This window comes from Nicotiana tabacum, chromosome 2 (genome assembly GCF_000715075.1).
Source record: "Nicotiana tabacum cultivar K326 chromosome 2, ASM71507v2, whole genome shotgun sequence".
Taxonomy (NCBI): Eukaryota; Viridiplantae; Streptophyta; class Magnoliopsida; order Solanales; family Solanaceae; genus Nicotiana; species Nicotiana tabacum.
Window position 1 is genome coordinate 77850394 of NC_134081.1, and position 25714 is coordinate 77876107.

Consider the following 25714-nt stretch of genomic DNA (forward strand, 5'->3'; position numbering starts at 1 on the left):
TCTAGAAGATCACATGACATAATACTTCATAAAATCTTAGGAGAGGTTAAGGTACCTGAAAATATGAATTAAGAGATTTCTATATTATATCTTTATGAAAAAATGAGGATGGAATCGATATAAAATGTTCGTCGACTACATTTATGATAACGCTGAATATATGAGAGGATCTTAAGTCTGGAGAAACAATTTAAGTAGAATTGGTTTCATATGAAAGACATGTAGTTTTTGCCATGCAGATCAAACACCTAAAAGTATAAAATCAATGGTGTGCGCAATCACTTTTATCTATCTTATATGTCTAGCATGACATGAAAACTTGATATGCATCTAAAGTCTATTTATATGACTTATATGACTTAACTTATATGATAATCACTGAAGGATTTAAATCGCTTAAATCATATACAATTCTTGGTCCTGAAGTACCACATCCTAAGTGTAATTTGTGCACAGATGTACTTTGTTATAACTATAAGTATGATCATGTGATAGCAGAAATTTTTACCTCAACGGAGATATTGAAAAAGTCATTCCACGACATTTTATAAAGACATTACATATCTATCAAGAATGATGATTTCAAGGTGAAATATATTCATTCAAGTTAATATGGCTGATTTGATTATCAAATCTCTACCAACCATCTTTTGAAGATTGTGCACAAGATTGGAATGTGAAGGTCAAATATGTGAATTGATTGTCTCATCAGGGTGAGTTAATACACGTTGTACTCTTTTTTCTTTACAAGGTTTTGTCCCACTGGGTTTTCTTACAAGGTTTTTAACGAGACAACCAAAAGGTATATTTTTTCTACTGGGTTTTATTTTAGTCAAGGTTTTAACGAGATACATTATATGTTGAATAGACATTCAAGGGGGAGTCTTACAAATAGAATTGTATTTAAGGTAAATGTCTATAGTTTAGAGAGATTTTAGGATTTGTTACTTTGTAGTTAAGTCACTCTTCCCCTATAAATAGAGGGGTTCTATTCCATTGTAATTCATCCCAAATCAATAAGAATTCTCTCTTTCTACTTTTTTCTTCAATACTCTTCCTTTTCTATTATTGTTTTATAACATAAGCGAAATAGATATTTGAGAATTCATACATTCGATTCCAACTTGCTTAGGATTTAAGACTTGTGCCTTAGGCCTCCAAATTTTGGGGGCCCATTTTTTAAAAATAATAGGTTTATAGGTATTTAAAAAATAGTAATATTTAGTACTTTTAATACAAACGTAGTATTTTTAATATAAAAGGAAAGAAAGCTCTTTAGATACATAGATAAAGTAATAATTTGACTTACTTAAATATGAGTAGATGAATAGTTTTACCAACGTTTCAATTTTTCACTTCTTACTCTTTCATTAGACAACGTGTAAAAAATTTACTCTCTCTTTCTTAATTTGTCCAAGTCAATCTTTATTTTCCCGATCTCTTCATATTTAAGAAAACCCTACATATTTTCTGTCTTTCTCTTTAATATTCTTACTCACTTTTTTTCTCCAAGAAATTTAAGCTTCCAATAGTTCTATACTTCTATTGTTATATAAAATATTGTCTAAAATTAACAATATCGCAAGAAAAATTAAATAAGTTGGCTATATTATCAATTGAAAATAAATTATTAAGGAAAATCGATTATAAAAAGGATTATTAACAACTTTGTATCTCAAAAAGCTAAAAATAGACTTTAAATAAAAATATATCGTATAACTTTCTTTTAAAAATTTAGGCATCATATTAAATTTGGCTTTAGACTTGAGCCGCCCCTGTTAGGATTGAGGCATAGTTATTGTAGCTGGTGGGCATGGGGTTTGAGAGGGGGGAGGTTAGATGAAGCTAAATATTGGTCAATTCTGAAATGTAGAACAATAACTGGAAAGAAAGTTTATTCAAATTCTGACGGAATAGAAATGCAAACAACCATGGAGTATGTCAACTTCACAAGGAAGAGAAACAAGTCATGCTAAAATACATGTCTTTTAATTAATTTCAAGACTTGAGCCTTTAACATCCATGAGGAACATTAATTTTACATTGCTTTGGCAGTTTCATAGCAGCTGCAGGATTGATCCCAAGTTGGCCGAGTTCAGATTTCTTGTTGCACATACAACGCAAATCGGCCTTGCGCAGAGCTGCACAACAATCCGCTGTTGGTGGCGGAGGTTTCTGGCCCATGACTGCCGGTAGACATTCCGCAAGCTCATTAATTGTGACCCTGCAAATAGTTTTTGGCGTTCCAGCATTCGCCATTTCAATGTACACTGTCATCAGTGCAAAAAGCAACAAGGTCACGCACCAAGCTTTGGCCATTTTTGCTAAGTGCAGTTTGCTAGGCTTGTTATTAGGCAATGGTTTTTATACAAGTAACAAAGGATTGGAATGTGACAAGATCTGTGGCTGTTTATTCTTACTTTCGGTGACTGTATGTCATGTGAATCCAGCATGTGATTTCAGGGTCACGGACCTTGGACCTTTTCCACAGAAAACAGAACATTGACAATTTAATAAACCAATGTCAGTGTTTTCATCAAACTTTGAGAATAATTTTGACATTGATCCATGTGCATACCACTCTGGAAAAATATATGGACAGTGATCAGGGGTGGGTTTATAACCTATCTTATGGGGCACACGAACCCATGGTCTCTTCACCAAACTAGATATTTTATGTATATATTTGCTAGAATTGATCTAATATTATCTGTTGGCACTCATGCTCTAAAGAAGCTAAATGGTGCACTTGGTTGAGTGCTCAGTTTTTTACCTAGAAGAGCAGAGATCAATTCCCACTTAATACTTTCTTTAGTGGTGCACCCATGTTATAAAAATCCTAGATCCACCTCTAACAGTGATTAGGAGGAAGAGTGGATCATTTTCAGTGAAAACCTCCTCTTAAACCTCATACAGAAGGAAGAAAAAAAAGAAGATAGTAGGTATAAATGGTGCTGGGAGCTATCTGTCACTAATATTAAGAGTACTGTAGTGAATATTGTCAAGTTAAAGGACAATCATTTATTATTATAGGATTAAGACCGTCTAAATTTGAGTATCTACTAGAGTTTATAGTTAAATTTCAGAGGCAATTGATAGGTTTACCCTGCTTAATAATGATTTATAACTGAAAACAGGTTTCAATCCTCAGAAAGATTAAGAAATGGCTCTACAAGATATATGACTTTTCTTCATTTGAAAACTAACAATGTTAAAATAAGGTTATTTCGCCACCTTTTACAAAAGATAATAATAAGTAACCTATTTCAAAAATGTTGGATAAAAATCGACTAGCCCATAAACGAGATACCAAAATACTATTTAGTCTTTTAAAACCACTAGGGTACTTTCTACCACAGAAAGGTTTTGGAAGCATACACAAAAACCATAAATGGGCAACACTAACAAGCTTCATGAGCTTCACCTCGTTTGATGAACTCAAATCTTAAGATACATCATATGCAAGCATAACCTGAGGCTTTTATATATATAGAACATAATACAACCCAACAAAACATAGTATGGCAGGTTGATAATCATATTTACATTTCTCATTCATTCTATGGTCTGCTTCTTTACTTGAGTTAGTACTGCCTATGAACACCAACCCTATCTCAAAAGGCATATTAAGCTACAAATTAGAACTTTGCAAACAACCCATAGAACAAATTCTACCAATAACTTACCTTCTTGAGCAAAGCTTCCAAGACGAAAACAAGTGAAGCAGAACGCAGCTGAACTTTCCTCCAGGAATTGGGCTAAATCATGTTAAGACAAAACAAGTTAGCATCAGCACCTTTACCTGCAAATAGAAATGGTTTCTTAATACTCTGCCGTAGATAATCTCATGCAAGTGGATCTACAAGTTTACATCACAAATCACATGAGAGCAACCACAAATAACAAAAGAAAAATTGATAGTACTGGATAACATAATTATAGCCGAGAAAAATGAACACTATTATGAAATATAAACTACATATGACAAGCCCAATAATTTTAAAAACTAACAGCATCAAGTTCAGCTAAACAGAACAATATGAAATCGAATAATAAAAAACAAAAGGCGAGCATGAGAAGAACCTAAACCCAACTTTCCTGGATATAGCCTTTACATTGTCAAATTACAGTTGCTCACTCTGCCCATTATGTCATTATGCGCTCAACCAATTAGGCATTAATTATGAGGAAATTTCTAATCGTATCATGATCTTGAAAGATTGTAGGTGATCAATAAAAAGAATTTGCTAATATAGAAGTGACAAAAGAGATATGCATAGAGAAAGAAGATACAATAAGACATAATACAAGGAAGCTCAAAAATTTACATATTCAAGATACGCATTTTTGCAGCTACAGGTGTTGAAGTTCTTTACAGTCTTTATACACTACAAACATGATACCCCAAAAGTGGTGCAATATTCACAAGATGAATTTCAGAATACATTTTTTTTTTTTTTTGGTTTTTCAGATTATGATTCTGTAAGCCATTGTGATAGACACGTACGACCTTTTGTATTGTAAATTTGAAATAGTACTCTTTAATTGTCTTTTGTAGACCTTGTATCAACTCCATTGCCTTTTTTTAAAATAAAATTTCCATCGATCTTTATCTGATTCAGCTTATTCTTTTTGTCACCTTGAAAGGTTTGGAATACATAGTGAGACTGCGCTTAACAAAAAAAGCCTCACGACACTACGTAAAACTTGCTTCAATTATTAGTAGTTTGATATATAATCACAAAATCTTTAAAGAAAATGGAACCACTTTAAAAACAAATTGCTCAATATCGAGTAATAAAAAGGATCATGAACTAAAACTACATACGCCGTGTTAACCAGTCAGATCAGTGGTCAAGATATCTTAAAAAGGTGATGTCTTGCCAACATCTCCGGTATACCAAGTACAGAAATACTTTCACATCCTAGAAGCTCTTGCAATTTTGCGTCACACCGTATGACCATCGAATTCAAAGGGTCCTGGAAGTTTGGAAAATAGATTACAATAATGAAATTCTCAAACATATACTGTAAAGGAAGTTGAAGAAGCAAGAAGCAGGTCGCAAAATAATCTCATGAATTACACAAAAGGAAAAAAACAAGAACAATAGATTGACAACTAATGATCTGCTCAAGAAAGTAGTAGTTGTGCGTGGACAATTGATCTATCATTTGATCTTACAACTCAAAGAGAATTAACATGATACAATGGGAATCCAACACCAATAGTTGAATATTTCCAACATACAATTGGGTAATTCAATATAGTCACATAGCTTTTCATGCCAAGTAACATTTGCAATAGAAGTATTGGTGCATATATTGATGAAAAGATGAAAATAACGCATGGAAATCATTCATCACATGCTATAGACCTGCAATTATTAACATGGAGGCATATATTTCACCAGATAAACACAACCACAAATTCAAAAATATCTACAGTTGACATATGCAGGGGAAACAGTATACGCTTAGCTTTTGCCCAAATTTTTATTAGGGCACTTCCTAATGATTAACATTGAACCTACTCTCTTAATGCAGATTATGAATGTCTGTAATCATAAATGCTTGTCTGACGAATTACATGTGCAGATGAAGTAAGACAGCAGGGACATACTTGAGGGCAATACTTTCTTAAATTTAGCTGAGTTCTCATAATATGTGTAAACTGAAACTAATCATGAAATGTTTACTTGGCTAGTTTTGCTGAGAGCAATGTGAGTTAAAACGTAAATAGGGAACTACTCTTCTTAAAGTTAGCTGAGTTCTCATAATACATGTAAACTGAAACTAATCATGAAATTGCTGTAAAAAGGCAGACTATTGGACAAACTAATATCGACCGGAAATGCTCACTTGGCCACCCACCTCAAGCTGGTTCACCTTTATATACTCCCAGACCTGCCTCAGAACCTCTGCTTGTGACATCTCCCTTTCTGAAATACCCAAAAAGTTTGCAAGTGCTTCTGATATTATCACAACTGGAACAGCTTCCTCGCATTTACTACCAGATTCCTCATCAGTTTTTGCTCTTTTAGGGTTCTGAGCAGTCTGCTCTGTACATGTCATAACCAATTGACAGTTCTATTTAAGAGTCAGAATCGCCCGGACAAAAAACAGAGAGAAAACAATTGCTGGTGGAATCATACTTGAAGGTTCGAGAGTGACTATATGTTTAGCTAGCAGTCTATTCATCTTGAACATATCGGTACAATCTGTCTCAAATACCAAACGCAGCTCATCGTTGCAGATAATCTTCCTTTTGTTATTTGGATCTTGAAGATTATGTTTCCTTATGTATGCCCACAGCTGCTTGACTATCTGAGTTGGAAAGGAAAAGTTTAAGCAGAAAAATTAGAAACCATCTTTAACAAAAAAAGAATCAACAAGAAGAAAGGAAAGGTTTCAATCTAAACATCGAAACCTCAGTTCCTGGCAAGGTTGCCTGGCCAACAATGGTTTGCAGTTCAGGAGAGACACCACAGAGTTTGTTTAATCCACCAGGGCCACCTCTTCTTTTCTTTCCACTTTGACCACTAAAGTACAAGACAAAATCCCTCATTAAACCTATCAGCAGTAAACTCTCAGAATAAAATATTAATTATTCCCACATAATGCAGCAGCAGACAAATGCTACACAGTGAAGTTGCACCAGAATTTTTTGTTACAAGCTATAAGGTCAGGAGGGTGCAAAAAGAAGCTTCCATTATAAGCATTTTCCATGAAAGTGGTATGCATACCACAAGATAATGATACTGTTTCACATCACCAGTTTTCTTCATTTATTCATCAAGACTTCAATTATTAGAACCTTACTATCTTACTGGTAACGGCCTATATCTCCACCACCACTCCCCCACCCCACGCCAACGGCAGAAAAAGAAAAAGAAAAGAAAAGGGAGAAAAAGAAAACATGGAGAATAAATCTTTTGGAAACAAGCCCTTTTCAGTATTTTATCCGTGATTATTGATAATAACTTATTCAACTCAAAGATCACGAGTAAAGAATTACAAACAAAAAGAATTTTAGCTGACTGCAAAAGAAAAAAATACTTTAAATTAGTTTGGTCTTCCCAATATTGACACCGCCGGTAAGATAGGGCCTCTGTATTTTGTCAGCAGATAGACTACCTACGTGTTATAGCAGCTTAAGGAAAAACAAAAGTCAAAACTCATGCTTTCATCAAATCTATCTGTTTAACTGACCTACCAAAAAAATATATCTGTTTAAGTCGGCCAAATGAAATTTTACAGTATAGTAGCATTGAAATTTCAGTTCATTTACAGTATAGTAGCATTGAATTTCAGTTCATTTACTTTAAATCTCCGAGGACATGGCTCTTGATAGGAAGGTGTGGAGGTCGAGCATTAGGGTGGTAGGTTTAGGAGGGAGTCGAGCGTTTTTCTATGTTGTTCCGGGGGCAGGGCTGGGCTGATAATGCTTTGATGTGGGTTGTTAGTGGTTTATGTAGTTTCCACACTATTTTATATGGCGTTATTGCTGGTTACTGTTATTGCTTTTACATCTATTTTTCTGTTTCTTACGATGTTGATACTATTTTTCTGGCTTCTGTTGCTGTCACTGATCTGTTGTCTATTGTTTATTTTCTTCTTCTTGAGCCGAGGGTCTTTCGGAAACATGCTCTCTATCCCTCTGGGGTAGTGGTAAGGTCTGCGTACACTCTACTCTCCCCAAACCCCACTTGTGGGATTCTACTGGGTCGTTGTTGTTTACTCACTTGATGTTGGTAATCAATAAACTTATCCTTTACCGATAAAAAAAATCAGTTCATTTAAGATGCCATATTTTGTGTGACGTGAGATACCGTGGACAATAAATTTACTCACTATAAGAAACTTCTTTCATATGTTACAAGTGTTGTCAGATTTTTCACTGAAGTAATATATTAAAGCTATTAAAATCATCAATAACACGGCCGATATTTAAGTTAGCACCCATTCAAGATGGCCTAAACTGATGCATACACTCAACTCCAAACCAACAAAATCCCCACAAACTTTGTTCCTATATTACCTTCCATGCATTGGGTACAGTAAGGGCCATTACATTCTTAAATTGCATTGACTGGAAAAAAATTGAGCTTTTCCTAAGTTCTACCTTACAATCTCAAACGGGTAAAAATATCATAAAATAGTAAAGTAATCCTCTTAAATGCAAGCAGTTAATGCCCAACATAATTCAACCAAGGCTTCAATCTAACGTGGTTCTTTAGAAGAGACATAGAAATCAACTAAAGCTGAAATTTAGTTGGCGAGAAGATGAGGGGAACTTTGTCTAACAGGAAAAAGAAGTTCCACTTTCTCACCAAACTAAGAAGCTTTCCAATTTATGTAGCACTCTTTCCCTTTTAGTCAATATCCAAAAAAAATGACACATTTATTCATTTAAAAATAATTCAACTTTAAAATTCTCATTTTACCTCCGACGAGACTCACAAATGTTATAATATATTTAAAACCAAGTTCCAAAAGTATTTCTTTCCTTCATTAAATTCCATATCCAATCAAACACCATCACAGTCACAGAAATTTAGGACTGCCGGAGTACTAGAATTTACTTTATTATTTTAAAAAGAAAGAGTACCCACTAACCTCTCTTTTGGAGGTTCAGAAGCAGCTGACACTGCAGGAGCCGCCGCGGCATGTGTGGTGGGAAAAGGCTCAGGCTTGGAAACCGATTGTGGCAGGTGGTGATGGGGTGGAGGTGGAGGTGGACTGAAGGAGTAACCGTAGGGATGATGGGACCCACCAGAATCAGGAGGGTAGGGTTGGATATTGGGGCGGTGGGTATGGAGGGCAAAGTGGTGATTTTGACGGAGGAGAGGAGGCTGAGGCTGAGGCTGAGGCTGAGGCTGAGCGTGGTGGCGGTTGAAGAGGTCTTGGATGTGAGCACGAATGAAATCAACCTTGTGAGAGAGGTCATATCCGCCAAGCTTGGACTGAAGCTGCTGAAGAATGCCGGTGAATGTTGGGTTAGGGTTAGGGTTTGGTTCACAGAAGAGAGACTCCAATGCTCGAGCTATGTCCTCATCGGAAACCGCCATTGTTGTCCCTCTCTCGCTCATGAGTAGTATTATTTCCTCAGTTGCTAACTGTCACTGTTTCTCCCTAACTGAAATTAACGGTTTCTTTCTGTCTCTCACTAGCAGATCTTTATTTTCTCTCTTCACTCACCTCTCTCTCTCTCAAAATCATGCTGGTTTTCGTTTTCATTTGATTATTGAATGACCGAATTGCCATTTGGAAAGAATGGATAGGATGACATTTTCGGGGTTTGAACAGTCCATGAAACTTGAATGCATGTTCAAATTTACCCCGTGCTATATAAGTAAATTTGTCTGCGGGATTAAAAAATATCTATAAATTTGTTAAATGGTATTATAAATTTATAGACGTAAACAAAGACCAAATATGAAAATACTTGTGTTTCCTTCTTATCTATAAAAATCATGCGTAACCTAATCATCCTATTCTTTTTTTCCTACAATGATAGAATTTTATATCTTGTAAAATTTAATTATCACAATCACTCATCTGTAATGATGTGCTAACTCAAAATTAAAATCATATTCTATTTTTCGCAAATTTAATACATTAAGCCTATCAACATTATTTAGCTCATATTGGGGATCAAAAAAAAGCAAAAGAAACCACTAGATGCATAAGAAATTGTAAAAATTACATATGATTATAGTGATTAGGAGGTTTTACAAAGAATTCCAAAGTAAATACCTCTGGTAATTACATATAGACAATCATTTTAAAAGTTTCTCATGATTTTGACCCGTAAACAAAACAACTTTGAAAAGCTCACGAAAGCTAAAGGACTCAAAAAAAATTAAATGCACTCAATATCCCAACTCTCAAATATAACATTCTTCATTGTAGATTATGGAAAGAATAATCCCAATCATGATGAATAAATAGGAGTATAACTATATAAGTTTCTATTTATAATATGGAAGCAAGAAAAATACCCGAAATACCTTTAAAATAAATTTAAAAGACAATAAACACAATAATCCTAACCATAATTAACAAATACAAGTTTCTATGTATGATGCATAAGCAACATAATATAATTTTGAAAGTATTATCAAACAATAATGCTCAATTGAAAAGAAAAACTTCTAACATTATAGTAAATTATAATAAAATAAATATTTTCAGTAAAATAAACCAAATAAACTAATACCATCAGTAAAATAAAGAGAAGAATAATTTTTTGGTATTTTTTTTTTTCAAAAAGATAATCTACAAAAGGAACATGCAAACTCCTAATAATAAAAATTGGAAACTTTAGAAAGGAATACTTAAAATGCACAACAAGAAAAGCCCGTATCTCTCCCTCGATTAAATTAAAGAGCTTGCGATTTTAGAATAGACATAAAATCTATATGCACTTGTTTCTGACTATTATCAAAGAAGTTCTAGGGTTATTATGAGTATTTATATATAAGTAGTTTTTTTAGCTTTTGTTATATTTTTGTTCTTTATCATAAAACATCATATTTTGATTCCGAAGAATCTCTCTTCACGTAACACTTCCCTCTCATTCTTGCAAATACAATCCATTTGTATGCAACCCAAATGATATTCCTACAAACACATTGAATATTTTACTCAAGTTTAACATAAACTCATTGCACATTAATATATTGAAATTCTTAACTCGAGATACTTCTACCCCTAGTTATACATCACATGAAAGAAAGAACTCAAAAAAAAATACTTAGAAACCTCTACCTATAAATTTCTTGCCATTCATATTTGTTTGCCCACCATATTAATGCCTGCAAATGACTCTTATGATTCTACACAGTACCACTATCATTAAAAGCTCAAGGAAATCATCAAAAATAAAAGACATCCATAATAATGATAATAAACATTTTAACTAACTAAATATCCCCAACATGAATCATGATTCGATATAGAATTCAAAGGAAAAATATTAAATTAAAGATAGAATATATTATATTAAAAAAGAGAGAAGGGGGATAAGTGGAGAACTTGATCTTGTCATGTTTAACGGTGTGTGAAATTCAAAAGGGGAGTGAAAGGAGGAATAAAAAGCAGTTTAAAAAATAAAAGGAATGAAAACAAAGAATATTGAACAAAAGCTTGACCGTCTATGAAATTATAATGAGATTATCACTTTATATTTTTGACATTCTAAATAATGTTTCGATATATATAACTTATAAATCCAGCACTGTTATTAAACTTTAAGGCAAATAAATGCCTCTCAATTGCTGAAACGTAGTGGGAATGACATTCTAATTAATAGATGCTTCAACTGATTATTAAGACAAATAAAGACCATATCAATTGCTGAAAGTAGTGGGAATATGTAAAGTCTATCGATAACAAAAAGAGAATTTTGGACCAGATGAGACGAAAAATATCAAAAAAGGGAGATAAAAGAAAAATAGGAATGCTGGTTATAGAGAGGTGCCACATCACCTCTACTATGTCCAGCTTTATATATTTATATTGATTGTTCAATTTAATTCTATACTATATTTTTTATTAATTTATATCTTTAACGTCACTAAATTATGTGGTATTTACCTTTAAAACTCCAACATACAAATGGATATATTCAGTTATCCAAATTAGAAGAGCCTATTACTTAAATGGTCATTGAAATTATCTATTAAAGTCATCTTTTTTTATTTGTAACAGAAAACTCATTTATCTATGTCTATAACGCCAAAATCACTCAACCAGATTTCTCAAACTTTTGATTGTCAAATACATATTTTACCCTCTAAATTATCAACTTTTATCTTCTTCTTTTTTAATAATATTATTATTATTTCTCTTTTTAATCAACATTATGGACTTATCTATAGAACAAATAAATTTTACTTATAAAATAAAAATAAAAATTTAGTTTTATAGCATATATAATATCGAAACAATAATATAATTGAGTATAATTTTCAAGAATATATAATGCATATTATAAAAATACGTTTATTTTAAATAATTAATTTTTATAGTACGTGCTAGAATATATTTTAAAACTTTTATTCTCAATTGTGTAAATAAAGTTTTGAGTTTTTGTTGTTAATATCAAAATTATTATTCCGAACAAATTATTCTAATTAATTTTTTTTTACTATGCTCAATATTTTATTATTTCAATATTATATACGCTTAAATACTATTTTTATTATTTATTTATAAATAAAATTTATTTGTTCTATAATAAGTCCATAATAAATTAAAAAGAGAAAAAATGTAATATTAAAAAGATAAAAAAAATGAAAAGAAGACAAAAGTTAATCATTTAGAGGGTAAAATAGGTATTTGGCAATCAAAAATTTGTAAAATCTGACCTTCTGAATGCTATAGACATAGTTAAGTGACTTTGCTATTGCAAACGAAAGAAAAATGACTTTAGTTGGTAATTACGAATAGTTAATTAACCATTTGAGTAATAAACTCAATTAAATATGTCATTACAGATGAAACTTTAATGTATGTGGTGAACCGTACTAAAGTAGAGTTGCCAATGCAATTTTAAATTATAAATACATACTCATAATTGAGTAATTGTTATTGAAAAATGTCGTAAGAATTCTTGGTTACCTTAATAAAGACAATTTTTTTGTTATTTTATAAAAGATTTTCTTCAGTGTTGGAAAGATATTGTGATGGATGTTAGATAACTAGCAGAAATGATAACAATTCGCAAGCCAACATCTTGCTAGATTTTCACCTAGGTGAATGAGCTTTTAGAGGATTCTAAAGATAGATGTATATTGCTCATTCCACAGTGGCAATGTGAGGCTATTGATCTAATAGTTGTAGGTGAAAAGACAGAATGACAAAAAAATAAATAAAAATATTGCTAGATATAAATTATGGTCACAAGCGATGTTAACTGTTCTCTTGCACTGTGATATTAATAAAGCAACTATGTCCAAGGCATTAAGCAAGAAATATACTAGGAATATTTTTTAAACATACTGCTATGAAATGTGAATACTTTAGGCTATTGAATGTTGAATCAACAATAACAACAACAATAACAAACAACCCAGTATAATCCCACTAGTGGGGGTATGGGGAGGGTAGTGTGTACGCAGACCTTACCCCTACCATGAGGTAGAGAGGCTGTTTCCAATAGACCTCCGGCATCCTTCCCTCCAAGAACTCCCCACCTTGCTCTTGGGGTGACTCGAACTCACAACCTCTTGGTTGAAAGTGGAGGTTGCTTACCATCAGAGCAACCCCTCTGACCTGTTGACGTCTAAAGGCTCTCGAGAGGTACTGTAAAAAGCATAAGAATATTGTGGTTCTAAAGCAATTTTAATTTAGATAGTAACGAGAATCTTATATTTTTATTTGCTAAGCAATACTAAAGGTGAAAAATGTGAAAATAAGTTATAGTTTGTGAAAATAAGTTGTATTTCTGTTGTTTGTTTTTTAATAGTAAAATTATTTTAGAAGTTTGAGTTAAATTATGCTGAAGTTACGCAAAAAAGTGGGTATGCTTGTAATTTGTTTTGCAAAACAGGCACAAGTTAAAATGTATCCCAAAAAACGGGTATAGATGCAAATGCCTCTGCCCGTGTGATTAACTATGGTGAATATATTATAAATAAGAACTCAAAATTGCCTTTGGAACTCTTCGTGGAACTACGGAAGCGAACAACTTCAGAGTGAATCTAAATATCACTTACATATGGACAATCTCGATATATTAATTTATGGCAATAAAAAGCCTATTATTAAAATTTGATCTTAACCTACAAATTTTAGTGGTCGTCTTCGAGAAAACTACATGTTACTTATCTTCTTATTTACAGGAGGTTGATTGACTTTCGTAATGCTATTGATAAATATGCTAAAGGTTCATGTATGAAAAATGTGGACTCACAAAGTATTTATAAGTTAAAATAAATTAAAATGAGTGAAGTTGTGTGAGTATAAATATATTGACAAATAACTTTTATTTTTTATCTCTTAAATGTTGAGCAATATCGATTTTCAATGTCCCCTGAGGCAATTGTGGATAGACGTTGGGTTAGATATCAACTCTCCACAAAGTAAGTTTACTCCTTTGATTTTTATTGTTTTTAATCATTAGTATTGCTTACATTAACTAATGATGTATTTTTCCTTCTTTAAATAGATATGACTCTTGGACTGTAGGTCAAACTATTTTGGAGTTTGTCCTAGGTACTCCAGACGTCTTTAATCTAACAAATTATAAAGCAATAGGATGATTAAAGGGATGAACAATTTTGATGAATATTCTCTTTTTCGGTAAGTAAACTCTATTACAAAATTGTGTATTACTCCTCTGTGATAATCTAAAATGTTATCTTTAAATTTAATAATTAATTATATGATCTAAGCACTATTTACCATTACTCTACTTGAGTGTGCAGTCCGTAAAAATTTTTCGGAAAGTTTTTAGGTAAAAAAATAAATTAAAATGTGAATTAGAGCTTTAAAACTCAACTGAGTTGATTTTGGTCAACATTTTTAGCAAACAGACCCGGATCAGTATTTTGATAATTTTGGTAGTCTGTATCGTGATTTGGGACTTAGGCGTATGCCCGAAATCAAATTCAGAGGTCCCTAGCCCGAGATATGGAATTTTGATAAAAAATTAAAAGTTTAAGTTTAAATAGTGATCGGATGTCAAATTATGTGCAAACGATCCCGGAATAGAATTTTGATGATTCCAACAGCTCCGTATGGTGATTTTGAACTTAGGAGCGTGATCAGAATTTTATTTAGAAGTCCGTAGTAGAATTAGGTTTGAAATGCCGAAAGTTGAATTTTTGGGAAGTTTAACCGAGGGGTTGACTTTTTGATATCGGGGTCAAAATCCGATTCTGAAAATTTTCATAACTTAGTTATGTCATTTATGACTTGTGTGCAAAATTTGAAGTCATTCCGAATTGATTTGTTGTGTTTCGACACAAGATATAGAATTTAAAAGTTCAAAGTTCATTGATTTTGATTTGAGGTGCGATTCGTCATTTTGATGTTGTTTGATGTAGTTTGAAGGCTCGACTAAGTTCGTATGGTATTTTGGGACATGTTGGAATAATTGGTTAAGGTCCCGAGGATCTCGGGTGGATTTCGGAAGGTAAACGGAATGGATTTCGGACAAAGAGTGCTGGAAATTTCTGTTGCAGAAATTCGGTGCGTGGAGCCAACTTTGAAAGCTTATATCTCGCAATTCATAATGAATCAGAAAATGTGCAAAACATGAAAGTTGTAGTCGTATGATTATAGGTTCCAGAAAATTAAACTATGCATTATTTGGACATTTGTACAGAAAGTTATGATGGATTGAATGAAGGCTGGTAGAGCAATTTCGCCAGAAATTCTGATGCATGCAGCCGACTTTGGGAGCTTATATCTCGCAATGCATAAGGAATCAGAATAATTGCAAAATACGAAAGTTGTATTCGGTGGATTCTAGTTTTCAGAAAGTTAAACCATTTATCATTTGGACATTTGTACGTAAAGTTATGATCAATTGAAATAAGACTGGTAGAGCTATTTCTGGTAGACTTTTAGTGACGAAAAATAGACTTTTAGTGACGGATTGGCAGAAACTTAAGGACCAAAAATGCTCATTTCATTCATTTCGTTTTGGATTTTTGGAGCACGGTTCTTGGGCGATTTTTGGGCGATTTTCATGGAAAAATATTGGGGTAAGTGTTCCTTATCCTATATTGATTATATTTCATGATTCCATGCTCATTTACATCACGAATCCGTGAACTTATGGAAGAAAAATCAAGATTTTTGCAAAATCTTCCAAAAACGAAAATTTAAGATTTGGAGGTCGAGTTGTTATCGGATTTTGATAAAATTGGTATGGGTGGAATCGTAATTGAATGGGTTGTCGGATTTTATAAGTTTTGCCGGATTCCGAGATGTGGGCCCCACGGGCACATTTTGAGTTAATTTCGAATTTTAATGAAAATGTAATATTTTCTTATGAAATTGATTACTATAATTTTTGTTGACTGTATCGAATTAATTATGACTAGATACGAGTCGATCGGAGTCGAAAAATCGAGGAAAAAGCATAATACTTGGTTAAATTGGAGCAAGTCGAGGTAAGTGACTTGTCTAACCTTGTGTGGGGGAAATTTCCCCTAGGATTGGTATTGATGTGATTATTATTGAAATGTGTTAAAAATCGTGTGCACGAGGTGACGAGTGTGTATACGGACTAAATTGTGAAAGATTATATTTTTAAATTGTGTAGATCACTGTTGCGCATTTATTAAATTATTTTATCTTGTTATATTCTTCATCATTGATCTGAGATATATACTTCAAATTTGTTTGATCTTTTCTTACTAATTATTTTACCTGTTTAGTTGAAACTTGGTTTCTTTTATTCTGTGCATTATTTGAAGGTTGATTTTTTTATAATTAAATATTATTAATATGAAGTATTTGACATTTTTAAACTTGATATTGAAGCAACATAGTAAAGATTTTGAAATATTATTTTCCTAAATTATTTACTCCTGAATATTTTTATACTCATTGTGAGGGAGCCGTGAGCTCTTTATTGTGGAAAAATATTATTGTTGAATTATTTTGACATGAGCCGTGAGCTCTATATTATGGAAAAATATAATTGATGAATTATTTTGACATGAGCCGTGAGCTCTTTATTGTGGAAAACTATTATTGATGATTTATTTTGGCATGAGCCGTGAGCTCTTTATTGTGGAAAAATATTGTTGTTGAATTATTTTGGCAAGTTAAATTATTTGAGCACTTGAGGTGCAAATTGTGATATATTGTGATATTGATACGCATGCGGTGGTATAAGGTCTGGGTGTTGAAACGCATGCGATGAGATAAGGGTGGCTTGATATGCATGGCTAGTAGGGGTGACTACTAGAAGTCATACGGTGTGATAAGGGTGGCTAAAACGCGGGATGCTATTTCGGAAAAAATATTTTCTTTAAATAAATTGTGAAGGCTCCCGCGGTGATATAAGGAAATGAGATGTTGTGAATTTAATTATGATTTGGGACTACGAGGCGGTACCTCGGGAGTGCCCTTGTTGATATTGATTTATGGCCATAGTTGCTTTTGATTAATTGTTGTGATTTTCATAAAGTTGAAGAAAATTCTGTTTTGATTCCACGAGATATTATTTGTAATTATTTGATGTCATTAGATGTGACATACTATTTGATTCATTTCCAATGTCATTTTATTTTACTAGATTGATAAACATTTTACCATGCCATTATTATATTCCAGTAGGGCCTCACCTGACCTCGTCACTACTCTACCGAGGTTAGGCTTGGCACTTACTGGGTACCGCTGTGGTGTACTCATACTACGCTTCTGCACATCTTTTTGTGCAGATCCAGGTACATTTTACCAGCCTAGACGTCAGTGAGTTACTTGCGCACGGAGACTTCGAGGTATATCTGCCAGCGTCCGCAGACTCCGGAGTCCCCTTCTATCATTTTATGTTGCTTCCTTATATTTTATTTAGACCTTGACATATAGAGACATTGAGAATAAATTCTTAGAAGCTTGTGACTTATTTCTACCGGGTTTTGGGAGTTGAAATTGTTTGAATTGTAGTTTATTTATTTCAGATATTTATTATTATTCCGCATTGATAGGCTTACCTAGTCTTAGAGACTAGGTGCCATCACGACATCCTACGGAGGGAATTTGGGGTCGTGACAAGTTGGTATCAGAGCACTAGGTTCATAGGTGTTATGAGTCACAAACAAGTTTAGTAGAGTCTTGCGGATCGGTACGGAGACGTCTGTACTTATCTTCGAGAGGCTATGGAACTGTTAGGAAATATTCACTTCTTTGACTCCTTATCGTGCGGTATTGATTTAGCTTGAAACATATATCTTATATTCCTTTGTATCCACTCGTGTATGACATTGCGCACTCGGTATCAGTTATGCATCGACGGTTGTAATGTCGTATATGGACTATGAGGGAGCCAGAGATGCTCAAACATTGCCTCAACGTGTGGTTCCGACTGAAGATGCGGACGCATTGAGAGATCACCTAGTGAATCATGTGGGGGTGCAACGGACGTTGGCGTCTGGTTGATTTATACAAGCTGTGAAGGTTATTATTGAGGATCATTGGACGTTGTGACCTATGACTTCGCGCCGAGTGGGGGAAGTCCACTACCAATGGGTGGATTGCGGGGTCATGTATTATATCAGTTTTGGCCTGAAATATATATATGTGGTACTGAAAAGTTCCCTAAAATTTACACATATTTAAAACCTGAGATTTTGTAGAGGATAAGGTTAGGACTTGCAGTATGTACGCCTCCTTAATAATCCTATACTTTAATATCAAAGGAGTTATAGAAACAACTCTAAATTTGTAGAAGGTCAACTCAACATGGATGTCACTGTTGCGGATTTTGGGGTGCTTCGGAGTAAGTACACTTGTTGACGAGAGTCTGGACTATGTGGTTCGTGACAAGATTTGTCTGTAAGGAGCTCTACTTTTGTGATCGTTGTGTATAAATAGGGGTAAGGGTTACCCCAAAGAAGAGTCGAAGAGTATGTTAAGAAATGGGTCAGCTCAACAATGTTAAGTCAGCATAACAAAAGAAGAAATTTGCCTTGGGAGAGATAATTCACCGCCGGTGTTCGTGGTAAGCCTATGAAGAGGGCAGGCCAGCCAATGCAACACCGCCCACTTGGCTTAGTTCTCAGAAATGCTTTTGAAAGAGTTTGTTTCCCGGACTCTCCGTAATGCGTGGTGCATAGGGTTTGAACGGTTGCGTCATGTCACCATTGACGATGTCAGAATATAACATCAAGTTTAATAAGTTAGCCCGTCATACTCCTACTTTGCTTCCTACAGCCAGAGGGCGAGTCCACAGACTCATTAAAGGACTTAATTATAATCGTAAAATTTTGTACGACTCGGGAGCTATAAGCTGATACTTCATTTATGCTAGTTGTACAAATTGCCAAAATATTAGAACGTGTTCGGGGTAAGGAAAAAGGAAACTAAGGAGACCAAGACGTCTCGAGGTTCTGGGGGATTCAGTGGATTTTACTCTGCAAGTATAAATTATTATGGCGGGGGCTCGGGCAGTCGGCCAGCCTATTCCGCACATCGGATTACTCGGGGTGCTCCAGTAAGTTCTTTTAATGCACCACCGACATGAGTTCCTACAATGGTTATTCCAGTTATCTGCACAGACTCAATATGAGCAGCCTAAACCGTAAAAGGGTTGTTATGAATACGGTGATACTAGGCACATCATGAGAAAATTATTTCAAACTTGGGAGAGGCATATTTCATCAAAGCACTCAGGCTACGTGCCCTATTGCAGTTACTACACCACCCACACGACCAGTTAAGGGTGGAGGACATACGGGTAAAAGGCGTCCTAGAGGTGGAGACCCAGCCGTTGATATATTTATTTTACGGTATGGCGGAGGTCGCTACATCAGATGGTGTCGTTACAGGTACGACCTCGATTTAATATAAAGGAATAATTTCCTTAAGTTGATTCGGTTCTCAATATCGAAATGAGTCTTCCTATTGTGCTCCAATTATGAGTGAGCTTCATAATTCTATAATTTACTTATGTGTTTACCCCTGTTGGGAGATTTTATAGAGATAACTACGCCTATCATTTCGTGTTGGTCACTAATAAGAGCTGCGAGGCTAAATGTGGCTTTTTGTTACTCATTTCGGTAAATTTTGATGTAAATTCTGAATAATTAATTGCAAATTATGAATTATATGCCCTACCGATGTGGGGTTCATTATGTGTTGTGATTTGGTGTAACCGAAATTATTTAAAAGGAGAAAATAGAAATTTGCAATTGGCACGATGTGCATATTACTTGTGATTCAGAACTGAGGACGAGATCCTCACATTTTTATATAAATTGATACGTTTAAACCGGGCTACGAGCTGCGGTGGAAGTTATAAAAGGACGAGATCCTTGTGAGGAAAATTCTTGTGTTTAAGTTCTCTCTTGTGAAATTAAATTTGTACTATAATACTAATAGGGAGTCATGCCTGTTAGGCTTATTTGAAAATTCTTATATGAAATTCTCTGTGCATAGTTGTCAAATTCGTGTGGTAATTATTAATTTTTAACCTACGAGGTAGGTGCCCGCCTAGGTGGCGTTAAATGTGACTCGTTAATTTGGGTAAATAAGTTTGAGGTCTTCATGCCTCGTGTCTCGTTATCAGTATTGTGAAAGTTTGAAATGAGATTTTCGTTAACATGAAGTTAATTGATGATTCGGTAATTGATTATGAACAACTATTAAGACCAGATTGACCCAGAAGGGTGCTCCATTCAGATGGACCGAGGAATGTGAGGAAAGCTTCCAAAAGCTCAAGACAGCTTTGACTACAGCCCCAGTATTGGTATTACCTATAGGTACAGGATCTTATACTGTGTATTGTGACGTGTCACGTATTGGTTTCGGCGCAGTGTTGATGCGAGACAGTAGGGTGATTGCTTACGCGTCCAGACAGTTAAAGGTGCATGAAAAGAATTATCCTGTACATGACCTGGAGTTAGCAGCTATTGTTCATGCCTTAAAAATTTGGCGGCATTATTTGTACGGTGTCCATTGTGAAATCTACACTGATCACCGGAGTCTACAACATCTGTTTAAACAGAAGGATCTTAATTTGCGGCAACGGAGATGGTTAGAGTTGCTTAAGGTTTATGATATCACCATTCTCTATCATCCGGGGAAGGCCAATGTGGTGGCCGATGCCTTGAGTCGTAAGGCGGAGAGTTTGGGTAGCTTAATATATTTACCGGTAGCAGAGAGGCCTTTAGCCATGGATGTTCAGGCCTTGGCCAACCAGTTTGTTAGATTGGATGTTTTCGAGCCGAGTCGGATTTTGGCTTGCGTGGTTTTCCAGTCTTCACTTTATGATTGTATCAGGGAACGTCAGTATGATGACCCCCATTTGCTTGTCCTTAAGGATACAATTCAGCGCGGTGATGCCAAAGAATTCGCAATTGGAGATGACGATGTATTATGGATGCAGGGCAGGCTATGTGTGCCTAATGTAGATGGTTTTCGTGAATTGATTCTCCATGAGGCTCACAAGTTCGCGGTACTCCATATATCCGGGTGCTGCGAAGATGTAGCAGGACTTGAGGCAACATTATTGGTGGAGGAAGATGAAGAAAGACATAGTGGAGTATGTAGCTCGGTGTCTAAATTGTCAACAAGTATATTGTCAGCAGGTGAAATATGAGCATCAACGACCGGGTAGATTGCTTCAGAAGTTGGAAATTCCAGAATGGAAATGGGAGCAAATCACTATGGATTTCGTTGTTGGGCTCCTATGGACTCGGAGGAAGTTTAATGCAGTTTGGGTGATTGTGGATAGATTGACTAAGTCAGCTCATTTTATTCCTGTGATTACTACTTACTCTTCAGAGCAGCTGGCTCAGGTATATATTCGCGAGATTGTCAGACTTCACGGTGTACTGGTATCCATCATCTCTGACCGGGGTACACAGTTTACCTCACGGTTTTGGAGGGCTTTACATAGAGGGTTAGGTACTCGTGTGGAGTTAAGTACAAAATTTCACCCTCAGACGGACGGGCAGTCCGAACGCACTATTCAAATACTAGAGGATATGCTTCGTGCATGTGTGATAGATTTTGGGGGTGCTTGGGATCAGTTCTTACCACTTGCGTAGCTTGCTTACAACAACAGTTGTCAGTCAAGCATTCAGATGGCTCCGTATAAGGCCTTGTATGGTAGGTGGTGCCAGTCCCCAGTGGATTGGTTAGAACCGGGCGAGGCTAGGCTATTAGGTACAGACTTGGTCCAGGATGCCTTGGAAAAGGTTAAGTTGATTCAGGATTAACTTCGTACAGCCCAATCTAGACAGAAGAGTTATGCGAATCGGAAGGTTCGTGATGTTGCATTCATGGTTAGTGAGCGGGTATTGCTCCGGATTTCGCCTATGAAGGGTGAGATGAGGTTCGGGAAGAAGGGCAATTTGAGCCCTAGGTATATTGGGCCTTTTGAGATTCTTGAGAGATTTGGAGAGGTGGCTTACAAACTTGCACTACCACCTAGTCTCTTTACCGGTCATCCGGTATTCCATGTATCTATGCTTCGAAAATATCACGGGGATCCGTCTCATGTGCTAGACTTCAGTTCGGTTCAGTTGGACAAGAATCTATCTTATGTTGAGGAACCAATGGATATTTTGGATAGGCTTGTTCGAAAGCTGAGGTCAAAGAACATTGCTTCCGGGAAGGTTCAGTGGAGGGGTCATTCGGTCGAGGAGGCAACTTGGGAGACCGAGCATGATATGCGCATATGTTATCCACACTTATTCACCAGCTTAGGTACTTTTTCTAACTCCGTTCGAGGACGAACGTTTGTTTCAGAGGTGGAGAATGTGATGACCTAAAATGTCATCTTTAAATTTAATGATTAATTATGTAATCTAAGCACTATTTACCATTACTCGACTTGAGTGTGCAGTCCGTAAAAATTTTTCGGAAAGTTTTCAGGTGAAAAAATGAATTAAAATGTGAATTAGAGCTTTAAAACTCAACTGAGTTGACTTTGGTCAACATTTTTAGCAAACAGACCCGGATCAGTGTTTTGACAATTTTGGTAGGTCTGTATCGTGATTTGGGACTTAGGAGTATGCCCGGAATCAAATTCCGAGGTCCCTAGCCCGAGATATGGAATTTTGATGAAAAATTAAAAGTTTAAGTTTAAATAGTGATCGGATGTCAAATTATGTGCAAACGATCCCGGAATAGAATTTTGATGATTCCAACAGCTCCGTATGGTAATTTTGGACTTAGGAGCGTGATCGGAATTTTATTTGGAAGTCCGTAGTAGAATTAGGCTTGAAATGCCGAAAGTTGAATTTTTGGGAAGTTTGACCGAGGGGTTGACTTTTTGATATCGGGGTCAAAATCCGATTCTGAAAATTTTTATAACTCAGTTATGTAATTTATGACTTGTGTGCAAAATTTGAAGTCATTCCGAATTGATTTGATGTGTTTCGACACAAGATATAGAATTTAAAAGTTCAAAATTCATTGATTTTGATTTGAGGTGCGATTCGTCGTTTTGATGTTGTTTGATGTAGTTTGAAGGCTCGACTAAGTTCGTATGGTATTTTGGGACATGTTGGAATAATTGGTTAAGGTCCCGAGGGTCTCGGGTGGATTTCGAAAGGTAAACGGAATAGATTTCGGACAAAGAGTGCTGGAAATTTCTGTTGCAGAAATTCGATGCGTGGAGCCAACTTTGGAAGCTTATATCTCGCAATTCATAAGGAATCAGAAAATGTGCAAAACATGAAAGTTGTAGTCGTATGATTATAGGTTCCAGAAACTTAAACTATGCATTAGTTGGACATTTGTACAGAAAGTTATGACGGATTGAATGAAGGCTGGTAGAGCAGTTTCGCCAGAAATTTCGCCAGAAATTCTGATGCATGCAGCCGACTTTGGGAGCTTATATCTCGCAATGCATAAGGAATCAGAATAATTGCAAAACACGAAAGTTGTAGTCGGTGGATTCTAGTTTCCAGAAAGTTAAACCATTTATCATTTGGATATTTGTACATAAAGTTATGATCAATTGAAATAAGACTGGTAGAGCTATTTCTGGTAGACTTTTAGTGACGAAAAATGGACTTTTAGTGACGGATTGACAGAAACTTAAGGACCAAAAATGCTCATTTCATTCGTTTCGTTTTGGATTTTTGGAGCACGGTTCTTAGGCGATTTTTGGGCGATTTTTACGGAAAAACATTGGGGTGAGTGTTCCTTATCCTATATTGATTATATTTCATGATTCCATACTCATTTACATCATGAATCCGTGAACTTATGGAAGAAAAATCAAGATTTTTGCAAAATCTTCCAAAAATGAAAATTTAAGATTTGGAGGTCGAGTTGTTATCGGATTTTGGTAAAATTGGTATGGGTGGACTCATAATTGAATGGGTTGTCGGATTTTATAAGTTTTGCCGGATTCCGAGATGTGGGCCCCACGGGCAAAGTTTGAGCTAATTTCGGATTTTAATGAAAATGTAATATTTTCTTATGAAATTGATTACTATAATTTTTGTTGACTGTATCGAATTAATTATGACTAGATACGAGTCGATCGAAGTCGAAAAATCGAGGAAAAAGCATAATACTTGGTTAAATTGGAGCAAGTCGAGGTAAGTGACTTGTCTAACCTTGTGGGGGGGAAAATTTCCCTAGGATTGGTATTGATGTGATTATTGAAATGTGTTGAAAATTGTGTGCACGAGGTGACGAGTGTGTACACGGACTAAATTGTGAAAGATTATATTTTTAAATTGTGTAGATCACTGTTGCGCATTTATTAAATTATTTTATCTTGTTATATTCTTCATCATTGATCTGAGATATATACTTCAAATTTGTTTGATCTTTTCTTACTAATTGTTTTACCTGTTTAGTTGAAACTTGGTTTCTTTTATTCTGTGCATTATTTGAATGTTGATTTTTTTATAATTAAATATTATTAATATGAAGTATTTGACATTTTTAAACTTGATATTGAAGCAACGTAGTAAAGATTTTGAAATATTATTTTCCTAAATTATTTACTCCTGAATATTTTTATACTCATTGTGAGGGAGCCGTGAGCTCTTTATTGTGGAAAAATATTATTGTTGAATTATTTTGACATGAGCCGTGAGCTCTTTATTATGGAAAAATATTATTGATGAATTATTTTGACATGAGCTGTGAGTTCTTTATTGTGAAAAACTATTATTGATGATTTATTTTGGCATGAGCCGTGAGCTCTTTATTGTGAAAAAATATTGTTGTTGAATTATTTTGGCAAGTTAAATTATTTGAGCACTTGAGGTGCAAATTGTGATATATTGTGATATTGATACGCATGCGGTGGTATAAGGTCTGGGTGTTGAAAGCCATGCGGTGAGATAAGGGTGGCTTGATACGCGTGGCTAGTAGGGGTGACTACTAGAAGTCATGCGGTGTGATAAGGGTGGCTAAAACGCGGGATGCTATTTCGGAAAAAATATTTTCTTTAAATAAATTGTGAAGGCTCCCGCGGTGATATAAGGAAATGAGATGTTGTGAATTTAATTATGATTTGGGACTACGAGGCGGTACCTCGGGAGTGCCCTTGTTGATATTGATTTATGGCCATAGTTGCTTTTGATTAATTGTTGTGATTTTCATAAAGTTGAAGAAAATTCTGTTTTGATTGCACGAGATATTATTTGTAATTATTTGATGTCATTAGATGTGACATACTATTTGATTCATTTCCAATGTCATTTTATTTTACTAGATTGATAAACATTTTACCATGCCATTATTATATTCCAGTAGGGCCTCACCTGACCTCGTCACTACTCTACCGAGATTAGGCATGGCACTTACTGGGTACCGCTGTGGTGTACTCATACTACGCTTCTGCACATCTTTTTGTGCAGATCCAAGTATATTTTACCAGCCTAGACGTCAGTGAGTTACTTGCGCACGGAGACTTTGAGGTATATCTGCCAGCGTCCGCAGACTCCGGAGTCCCCTTCTATCATTTTATGTTGCTTCCTTATATTTTATTTAGACCTTGACATATAGAGACATTGAGAATAAATTCTTAGAAGCTTGTGACTTATTTCTACCGGGT

General features: G+C 35.0%; 2 protein-coding genes across 4 annotated transcripts; both read right to left on the reverse strand.

Moving 5' to 3' along the window:
• Positions 1–1870: 1870 nt before the first annotated feature.
• LOC107795796 (uncharacterized) lies at positions 1871–9230 on the reverse strand. 3 transcript variants are annotated; one of them, XM_075234818.1, is made up of 7 exons: positions 8617–9230; positions 6428–6539; positions 6153–6324; positions 5872–6059; positions 4902–4980; positions 3687–3802; positions 1871–2480 (listed from the first exon to the last, which is right to left on the reverse strand). In XM_075234818.1, exons 1-6 carry the CDS (start codon positions 9087–9089, stop codon positions 3759–3761), a joined length of 1068 nt encoding a protein of 355 aa, XP_075090919.1. In that variant the 5' UTR covers positions 9090–9230; the 3' UTR covers positions 1871–2480; positions 3687–3758. The 3 variants fall into 3 exon arrangements, with proteins under 3 accessions (XP_075090919.1, XP_075090915.1, XP_016473973.1); XM_075234814.1 differs by having other exon boundaries at positions 4829–4980; XM_016618487.2 differs by having other exon boundaries at positions 1871–3802; positions 4829–4980; positions 8617–9211.
• LOC107795797 (putative lipid-transfer protein DIR1) lies at positions 2014–2319 on the reverse strand. Its single transcript, XM_016618488.2, has one exon. It carries the CDS (start codon positions 2317–2319, stop codon positions 2014–2016), a length of 306 nt encoding a protein of 101 aa, XP_016473974.1.
• Positions 9231–25714: the final 16484 nt, after the last annotated feature.